At 40.2% G+C, this 9,847-nt stretch overlaps 2 protein-coding genes across 2 annotated transcripts; both read right to left on the reverse strand.

Annotated features, from left to right (window-relative positions):
• Positions 1-350: 350 nt before the first annotated feature.
• LOC127624349 (gap junction delta-2 protein-like) lies at positions 351-2,939 on the reverse strand. Its single transcript, XM_052099141.1, has 2 exons — positions 2,673-2,939; positions 351-2,265 (listed from the first exon to the last, which is right to left on the reverse strand). Exons 1-2 carry the CDS (start codon positions 2,741-2,743, stop codon positions 1,422-1,424), a joined length of 915 nt encoding a protein of 304 aa, XP_051955101.1. The 5' UTR covers positions 2,744-2,939; the 3' UTR covers positions 351-1,421.
• A 1,609-nt stretch (positions 2,940-4,548) lies between these two features.
• On the reverse strand, positions 4,549-9,847 carry LOC127623576 (actin, alpha cardiac muscle 1). The gene is made up of 8 exons (XM_052097962.1): positions 9,720-9,847; positions 7,577-7,721; positions 7,227-7,466; positions 7,018-7,102; positions 6,765-6,926; positions 6,481-6,672; positions 5,408-5,589; positions 4,549-5,261 (listed from the first exon to the last, which is right to left on the reverse strand). The coding sequence occupies exons 2-8, from the start codon at positions 7,703-7,705 to the stop codon at positions 5,118-5,120; spliced, it is 1,134 nt and encodes a 377-aa protein (XP_051953922.1). The 5' UTR covers positions 7,706-7,721; positions 9,720-9,847; the 3' UTR covers positions 4,549-5,117.

Genomic DNA, 9,847 nt, shown 5'->3' on the forward strand with positions numbered 1-9,847 from the left:
CCTTGGCACAGGGGCCACCGTGGCATCTGCAGGGACCCGGGCTCTGCATATCAAGGGCTGCATAGGGAGGGTGTACACAAGGAAGCTGCTGTCATTGTGCACGACTGAAACTGGGCAGGTAGAACTGTGGCGCACGGATCAACTTTAAGAACTCCTAAAAAAACTACATGCAAGCATTTTACCCAACTGACAGGAAGTTGATTCATAGAGGAAGATTATATTGGGAGAGCAATCCCACGAGGAATTGGTTTTGAATTTTCTGAACTCAAAAGCACCATAAAGCAATGCAAATCACACAGCTGTGGTTATCATGAATTCCATCATTTATTTTCAGATCATGTTTTCCCCCATTGTATCTCACATAATCTACTAACATCACTTTTTTTTTTTTGGAGAAATAGAAGCACCAGGGGAAATTAATCTCAACCTTTTTTTTCACTTATTTACTCAACTGTGCTTTTATGTACTTTAAATGCAATATCATACTTTTCATGAATGCAAAATATATATGGATGTTTGTTCAATCTTCTGTTCCCAACATCTCACATTAAAGGGATATAGGATGTCCTTTACAGCAGTCCACGCAAAGAGTTCATGGAATTCATACCTCACGTTAAGGATTACAATTTACTATAATATTTATATGTCTATGTACATATATGGCACTTGAATACATACTGTAAAAGCAAGAGATCAGTTTCCCACAGATGAAAGCAATGGGTGCTTTGGTGTCAAAATAAATAAACAAACAAACAGACAAACAAATTAAAAAGACAAACAGTTATTATGCATTATGCAGCATTATTCAGTTCACCGGCTACTGATCTGGAAGTCAGCTTAAATGCAACAGAACAATAATTTACGTTAAGGTCAGTGGTGCAAGCAAAGGCAACCAAATCATTAAAGATGTCAATCTATTTGATCTAACCTAAAAGAGAAATATGATTCACTTAGTTTGGATAAACATTTATCAACTGCACTAATTCTTTGCGGTGAGTAAATTGAAACTATCTTATGTGCTACTATCTAAAACCAGAGTATTGTTTGAAGCATGAGTATATATATTTATGACAAAAATAATAATAATAACTTCACAGCACAAATCGGGTTAGTTTGGCTTCTTCATATCCATATTTAGTGCAAAACATATTCAGGTTTAGCCGATCATGTGAACAAAGAAATAAATATCGTTCGTTTTTCGTCCGGACCAATACAAATATAAACAACGCAAAAAAGTTGCATCAGTGCCATTTCTGTTTCTGATAAGAAACAAACGTTTGGTCCGTTTGTTCTGGTTGTCCATAATAGACACATAAAATCAATCTACCCCACCATGATGCAGGTGAGATGAAGAGTTCATATCGTAACTTTTCTTCTATATAATCTAATGAATCTATACTAGCCTATACGAAGGAAGCACGTTAGACGTAGGCAGAATCACTTGACTGGGTGCGTCCGAAACTCGGCATACTCATCCGTGGCAAGTCCTTGTTTCTGATCTCATATATGGACTTCCTCCGGGCTTGCACCCCTCTCACCGCCGTTTTAATTTTCCTCCATCCCAGGTGATTGAGTTCCGCTAGGTTGAGCACTACGCAAATCCCACTGACCGCGAACATGAAGACGAGGAACACGGTTTTCTCCGTGGGTCTCGAAACGTAGCACTCGACGTCTTTGATGCAAGGGTACCGATCGCACTCGTACACCGCGGGCACATTGAACCCGTACAAGAAGTACTGACCCACCAAGAAGCCGATCTCCAGCGCGTTCCTGAAAACCACCTGAATGATGTAAAAGCGTGAGATGCCCTCTTGCCTTCTCATTTTAGATTTGGTAGTTCTCATGGCTGAACTGGGGATCTCTTTCACTTCCAAACAGTCGGGCTCGGACTCTTTGGTGGAGTTTTCCGTGTTCTGAAGTACTCCGTTCACGATGGTGTTTTTGATCTTTTTGCTGTCGTCTCGTTTCATCGAATCGGGATCGTTATCTAGGGAGAGGTAGACTGTAGAGTATCTCCGCTCCTTCTGTTTGGCGGACTGATGCACCGAGTAGGTGATGAAGCAAAGACTCGGGGTGCACACCATGATGATCTGGAAGACCCAGTACCTGATGTGAGATATCGGGAACGCTTTGTCGTAACAAGCCTGGTTACAGCCCGGCTGCAAGGTGTTACACACGAACATGGACTGCTCGTCGTCGTACACGGTCTCCCCTACAATCGCCACGATTAGAATCCGAAAGATCACCACCACTGTCAGTAGGATCCTAAACGTAATCAAACAAACATTATTTAGTGTACAGTGTGTGTTCCAGTCTCAGAACAGTTAGGAAAGTCAACGAAAACAGCCACTTGGACGTTTAATTGAAGCTCCGAGCGGAGAGCTGTCCAGTGCTGAAACTCTCACCACAGGCACACGCGCGCTCACCTTTTCTTCGAAAGTAGCCCAAACAAGATGTAACAAGGAACAACAGTCTCACCAATCGCACAAACTGCTTTGTTGTCCAATAATAATGACAACAAAAGTATTATCTCTAGTTCTTTGGAATGGATATATTAATCTCCAATGGCCAAGTCGCTCGCGCCTATTTAGTTGGGTCACTGCATAATGACATCAACATTTAGTTTGAATCTACCAAGCAATCAATAAGCATTTGACACTTTTTCCACTCACCTCCCGATCATAGTAGAGTGCTGTTGGACAGCCGCCTCCAGGAGACGCTCGAGAATTGTCCATTCCCCCATGGCTGTTCATTCGGAGACGATATTACACAGAGAGGACCGTGCAAAATCAAACGTGAGCCACTGTTTCGTGTCTATCGCCCCTGTAGTGTCGGGCGAATGCACTGAGTAGTCGCTCCAGGACCTCCAGAGCGCGCGCTCGTCGACCCTGACGCTTGCTCGCGCGAGGCTCAAGTGCTGATTAGTCCAAAGCTCTCCTATTTTCTGTCTCGCGAGCAGGACGCTAGGGCGCCGGGAGCCTAAACGGAGGGAAGTATAATGTTTGGCTCGTGCTAATCCTGCTTTAAGTAGACTGCCCCCCTCCCTTGCGTCACGCGTAGACAGGTTGTTGGAGAGAAATCAGTACAGCAGGATTTCTCCGTTTCATTATTCTACGAATATGCCAGAGACGCACTGATTAATCCGTAATAAAATCATTGGTCATAAACTCAAATCACTGGGGGATGTCTGGCCCCGCGGTGACACACATGCGGGACCGTGACTGCATGGAGATTAGAGTTTAGAGTCGGTGTGTGAGCGCGCGCGCGCATTCGATTATAGTGAAGTGAAAGTGATTACAGCTATCCCGCGGTTTTAATAAGACATTAGAAATCTGTAGTGATTCTGCAAAATGTACCACATGTATAAAGATTGTAAACAGCTGACTAAATTGGCTTAAACTGAACACATCGTTTCCTTAACCCTCACTCGCACACTCCTTCGTGTGTTGGCGAGGTAGGCCTATTTGTGGTAATAACTGTGTTGAACTTAAAGTGGGAGCACAGTGAGTAATCTCTTTAGGGCTACCCACAAGATTCCAGAGATAAAAACAATAACATGGGACATCCCTCTTAGAAACAATAGTTCAAGCTGTAAAAACTAGGCAATCAATGCTTGTCATTATTTACACCGATCAGCCACAACATTAAAACCACCTGCCTAATACTGAAGTCCCCCTCGTGCCGCCAAAACAGCACCAACCCGCATCTCAGATGTTATTCTTCTCACCACAATTGTACAGAGCGGTTATCTGAGTTACCGTAGACTTTGTCGGTTCAAACCAGTCTGGCCATTCTCTGTTGACTTCTCTTATCAACAAGGCATTTCCATTCACATAACTGCAGCTCACTGGATGTTTTTTGTTTTTGGCACAATTGAGAGTAAATTCTAACTTTAACTGAAGTTCCTGACCTGTATATGCATGATTTTATGGACTGCTGCCACACGATTGGCTGATTATCGCATGGATTATACACTATGGGGATCTACTCAATATTATGCAGGTGGTTTTAATGTTGTGGCTGATCGGTGTAGATAAAAATACAAATCTCATATTCTCATAAGCATGAAGAGGGCATCTTGACAGTGAGCTCCTTTCTGCTCTGATCTCACTTCGCCTCCTAGAGAGCAGCAGCTATTTTTACACTGGGTGCTAATTGAAGTTGCAAATATAAATCTTTCACAGATGGCTTTTGTGGAATGCTATTTCATGTATTAAATGAATATTCCAGGCTCAATACAAGTTAAGCTCAATTGACATACTTGGTGGCATGATACATTTATTTTGTCTTGTGCCTCCTTTTCTTAAAATAAAAAAGCAAATCTGGGTTCCAATGAGGCACTTACAATGGAAGTGAATGGGGCTAGTCTGGAAATGTTAAAATACACACTGTTTCAAAAGTATTGCCACAAAACATAAACAATATGCTTGTTTACATGATTTTAGTATGAGAAATTAGCTAACTAGCCATTTCTGTGTAAAGTAATATACAATTGTGTAACTTCGCTGCCTTGACGAAGCAATGTCAACAAATACAAAATGACTGTAAAATGATGATTTAAACAACGTCACAGTTCAAATGATTGAGTTTTAATAGAATAATTAATGCAAATGCATTTATAAAACAACAAGCATCACATTTCTGGCTTTAAACCCTATTCACTTCCAATGTAAGTGCTTGTTCGCTCTTGTTTTTAAAGAAAAGGATGGACAAGTTGGAATTAATGTTTGTGGTAATCAACATTATATCACAAATGCTGTTGATTGAGATTCACTTGTATTGAATCCGGAGTATTCCTTTAACAAAGAAAGTGTTATTTGCTTGCGTGCTTTGCAGTAATAAAGAAGATCCATAATTAGAGACAAATGAAAATGGTCATGCTTTTGAGGGGAAAATTATTCCCTGTCTTGTTTATTTAAAAACCAATAAATATCCACATACAAATTTATTTCTGAACCAGTCAATAACTACAAATAAATTGCACTTGGGTGTAAAAATACTGTACAAGGAAAAGTAATGCAGAAATCTGCCTGCATGAGTAACAGGTGAAGGTAATGTTAAGAATTTAGTTTCTTTGCATCCATAGACAACAGTGTAGTATATGTGTATCCCGACACTTAGAAGCACTTCCTGTGGACGATGGATGGGCCAGCCTCATCGTATTCCTGCTTGCTGATCCACATTTGCTGGAAGGTGGACAGAGAAGCCAGGATAGAGCCACCAATCCAGACGGAGTACTTGCGCTCTGGAGGGGCGATGATCTGTGAGAAGGAAGGCATGGGATGGTTACAAGATTAATATCTATTGTAATACTTTACTGAACCTAAATCTTTTAACTTTAGTAGTTAAGTAAAAGAATATAACACTGTTTAAAGTAAAGCTGAATGAATGAATTAATATTATATACCTTGATCTTCATGGTGCTGGGGGCCAGAGCAGTGATTTCCTTTTGCATACGGTCAGCAATTCCTGGATACATGGTGGTGCCACCAGATAGGACATTGTTGGCGTACAAGTCCTTACGAATGTCAATGTCGCACTTCATTATGCTGTTATAGGTGGTCTCATGGATACCAGCAGACTCCATACCTTTTGTGGGAAAAAAGTTACCAATTTAAATAGGTAGTAAAAGTAAAAAATTAGAGAAGTGGTGTTAAAAGAATAGTGTATGTCGTGTGGCAACTAATCAACAGTTTAATCTGATTACAATTGTATTAGTTCCTGTAATCTATTTTTTTAAGTAAAAAAAAGTAGTGTAAAACATTGCATTTTAAATTCTAATGTCAGATTACATTTACTGACATTCCGTTAAGTTAAAATAGGACTGGGAGGGCTGATTATGGTTTTCGCTCTTGCACTCACACACTGATGTTGTGATATTGAAACACTTTAACTAAAACGCATCATTTGAAAAACAACACATTTTAATGCTTGTAATACAGACCCAATTAAATTTCCACACTCATTCCTACACAATTAGCTTGTGTGGTAGCTCATCTGATAGTGTGTTGGACTTTGGACTCCAAAGACCATGTTTCGAGCTCAGCCATACATGCAAGCTGATATATGAACTAAACGAATTAACGTGGTTGCTTCAGAAAATTAGCTTTTCATCTCGCATTTCCTTTTACGACACAATCGGTTAGGTTTAGGTGTTGGTTTAGGGTAAAGATGTCTGATTTATTTACATCTCATTTGCTTTTATGTCACTATTGGTTAGGTTTAGGTTAGGGATTTGGATTAGGTATACTCATTAAACATCCATCTAATTTTCTCCTTAAAAACCTTGTCTGATTTCGACACTATTTCACTCGTTTTTGGCACCTCGCTGGACATTTCACTAGGAAACTGCAGCGAAATGGGTAATGAGGTGCGTAATTTCCTTTTGCTAAAATGTTGCCACGGTCACATAATCTTCATGAGATCAGGTTGAAATGAGGACACTGGCCTAATGAAAGATGATATCACTCAACTACGCACCAATAAAGGAGGGCTGGAAAAGGGTCTCGGGACAGCGGAAACGCTCATTTCCAATGGTGATGACCTGGCCATCAGGCAACTCGTAGGACTTCTCCAGAGAAGAGGAGGAGGCAGCAGTGGCCATTTCATTCTCAAAGTCCAGCGCGACGTAGCAAAGCTTCTCCTTGATGTCACGCACGATCTCACGCTCAGCTGTATGGACATCACACCAGTATTAACAACTCATTACTATATGGGCCTACAAAGTGCTAGAACTCATAATAAATGGGACATCAAAGGCATACCAGTGGTCACGAAAGAGTAGCCACGCTCAGTCAGGATCTTCATCAGATAGTCAGTCAGGTCACGACCGGCCAGATCCAGACGCATGATGGCATGGGGCAAAGCATAACCTTCATATATTGGGACGTTGTGGGTCACACCATCACCGGAGTCCAGTACAATACCTGTACACAATAAAACATTTGTTAAGTACAGGAGAAACCTACACAAATTATTCCTATACATACATTCACAAAAGGTAAGCACCAGACTTACCAGTGGTACGGCCAGAGGCATAGAGTGATAGCACAGCCTGGATAGCTACGTACATAGCGGGGACGTTGAAGGTCTCAAACATGATCTGCAAATAAAAGAATGCCAGGCATTTTTACTGTTTGTCAGAGCATATGCAACAGCAAGGCTTAAGCATGTGGACACGTCATTGGTAAACGTGCAATATTCGTGTTTTGTGTAGATGCATTTACCTGTGTCATCTTCTCTCTGTTGGCTTTAGGGTTAAGTGGAGCCTCAGTAAGGAGGGTGGGGTGTTCCTCCGGGGCCACACGCAGCTCATTGTAGAAAGTGTGGTGCCAGATCTTCTCCATATCATCCCAGTTTGTTATAATACCATGCTCAATTGGGTATTTCAAGGTCAAGATACCTCTCTTGCTCTGGGCCTCATCACCCACGTAAGAGTCTTTCTGTCCCATGCCTACCATGACGCCCTAGTAAGATCAGAAAAAAAGATAATGAAAATAATCAGATCGGTGGAATTCTGCAAATACCTCAATTTTGGAAATGCTATATTCGAATATCAGCAAATCAGGCATTGTACCTGGTGGCGAGGGCGACCAACGATGGAGGGGAAGACAGCGCGAGGTGCATCATCTCCGGCAAAGCCAGCCTTTACCAGGCCTGAGCCATTGTCGCACACAAGAGCGGTGGTCTCATCATCATCACACATGGTGTCAGCTGAGGTTCTGAGAGAGGATCAAACTCATGTCTGAGCATATTGCAAACAAGCTGTTTTGTCTAAATGACTCTGCTATGACCAATAGACCATTTACTAAAGACACAGTTTCAGTTCTCATCCAGAGATCAACCTCTTAAGATGCTGGCATGTCCATTCAAACTCTTTAGTAAATTACATTTGAATTTCCTCATCCTCATGACTGGGTCAATGACCTGATGCTCATTTCACTCACTTCAAAATCACTTTGATACTTTGATTCTAAAGTGGTGTAACCGTCCAAAGACAGATCAGCAGTTACAGAAATACTCAAACCTGCCCGTCTGGCACCAAGAATCATGCCACTGTCCAAATAACTAAGATCTCATTTCTTTCCCCATTCTGATGGTTGATGTGAACATTAACTGAAGCTTCTGACCCATATCTGCATTATTTTATGCACTGCACTGCCGCCACATGATTGGCTGATTAGATAATCGCATGGAGGATTGTTGGTGCCAGACAGGCTGATTTGAGTATCTCTGTAACTGCTGATCTTCTGGGATTTTCACGCACAACAGTCTCTAGAATTCACTCATAATGGTGCCAAAAACAAAAAGCATCCATTGAGTGGCATTTCTGTGGATGGAAATGATGGTTGATGAGAGAGGACAACAGAGAATGGCCAGACTGGTTCAAACTGACAAAGTCTATGGTAACTCAGATAACAGCTCTGTACAATTGTGGAAAGAACAATATAATCTCAGAATGCTATTTTTAGATGCAGGTTGGCCCTGTTTTGGCTGCATGTGGGGGAGCTACACAATGTTAGGTAGGGGGGTTTAATGTTGTGGCTGATCGGTGAAGCAGGAATATTCCGAATAGATGAATACTCTATGGAGTATTTAAACCTTAATGGAGCATTATAACATTTTGTAGGAATAAAGTCTTAACCTGATAATTAATATAGCCTAATTGCTGATGTGTGTATAATTGTGGTCAACTTTAAGAGACGGATAGACAAACTCCGACGTGAAATCATCTCTTCAGGTCAGAAATGTAACATCGCGCTCAGGTTTAGGCTATAAATGAATACATGAGAATCACGTGTGAATCGTGTGATACATTAACATAGACAGTTTCAATAAGTAGAAAGTATATATGATGTCATATCTTAGTTAATGTCACACTTGACAAGCTCCAGACGCGCACAATCAACAGAGACCGCAAACATCCGATCTGAAATCACAACATGCGCATTTTCATTTATAAGGTTTACACATTAGAAATATCGGCTGCACAGATTCATAAATTCGTTGTAATTTTGGATATGTTTATTTAAAATGTCGCTTTATCGTTGTGCTTTTTGGATAATCAGTCATATGCCTATAAATATTTTTTATATTATTCGGATGAATCCGTTATTCGTTTTGAAGACATTATTCGTGCCTTTACGAATTGGGTATTCGGCTTTGGGCACATCACTACTCATCAATGTAAAAACAATTAATACAAAAATTAATCGGAAATGTGAAATGTAGTAACCTTAAGAAAATTCTTGATGTTTGTAACTAAAAATTAAATGTATTAAAAACAATGATATTTTTTTAAAATTCATGATTATCCTAAGTTGTGTGCACTCACGTGTTTTCATAATAAAAATAAATATTATTATAACAATAATATTGTTAAAAAATTACAGTATGAAACAAACATGGTCACAATATTTAATTATTAATTACTATGATTACTATGAATATTATATTGGCCTATTCTTAAAATCTATAGCTTTTTAAAGATTTTTCATTTCATTGTCGAATGTCAAATATCAAAAGAAAGAACGTTAAAACTTTTTTTTTTTTTTACAAAAACATAGTAAAAATCATCAAATCATCCTTAACTATCTTATGAATCTCCAAAGTCTCCACATTTTTTGATTAGCTATTATATTCATTTTACATTGTAATTCCACTGACCTTTCACCAGATTTGACCTAGTTTAGAATATCCATCCTATTAAATGTACTCACCAGATCAGCACCAGGAGCTGGTTCCCTTGGAGAGTGGTAGAGAGAGCCTTGAGCCGACGCCAATTTATAGCCTACTCCACAAGTGGCCAGGCGCCTGCTGGACATCCCTCTCCTTATTTGGTTTCCCC

The sequence above is a fragment of the Xyrauchen texanus genome, chromosome 30 (genome assembly GCF_025860055.1).
Source record: "Xyrauchen texanus isolate HMW12.3.18 chromosome 30, RBS_HiC_50CHRs, whole genome shotgun sequence".
Classification (NCBI taxonomy): Eukaryota; Metazoa; Chordata; class Actinopteri; order Cypriniformes; family Catostomidae; genus Xyrauchen; species Xyrauchen texanus.

Excerpts from the sequence above, each read along its gene's own strand:
- LOC127624349 (XM_052099141.1), bottom strand. The coding sequence starts at position 2,743 with ATGGGGGAATGGACAATTCTCGAGCGTCTCCTGGAGGCGGCTGTCCAA. Across the intron at positions 2,266-2,672 it reads CACTCTACTATGATCGGGAG|GATCCTACTGACAGTGGTGG; the intron begins GTGAGTGGAAAA and ends GATTACGTTTAG.
- LOC127623576 (XM_052097962.1), bottom strand. The coding sequence starts at position 7,705 with ATGTGTGATGATGATGAGACCACCGCTCTTGTGTGCGACAATGGCTCA. Across the intron at positions 6,927-7,017 it reads TGCCTCTGGCCGTACCACTG|GTATTGTACTGGACTCCGGT; the intron begins GTAAGTCTGGTG and ends TATTGTGTACAG. Across the intron at positions 5,590-6,480 it reads TTTCCAGCCCTCCTTTATTG|GTATGGAGTCTGCTGGTATC; the intron begins GTGCGTAGTTGA and ends TTCCCACAAAAG.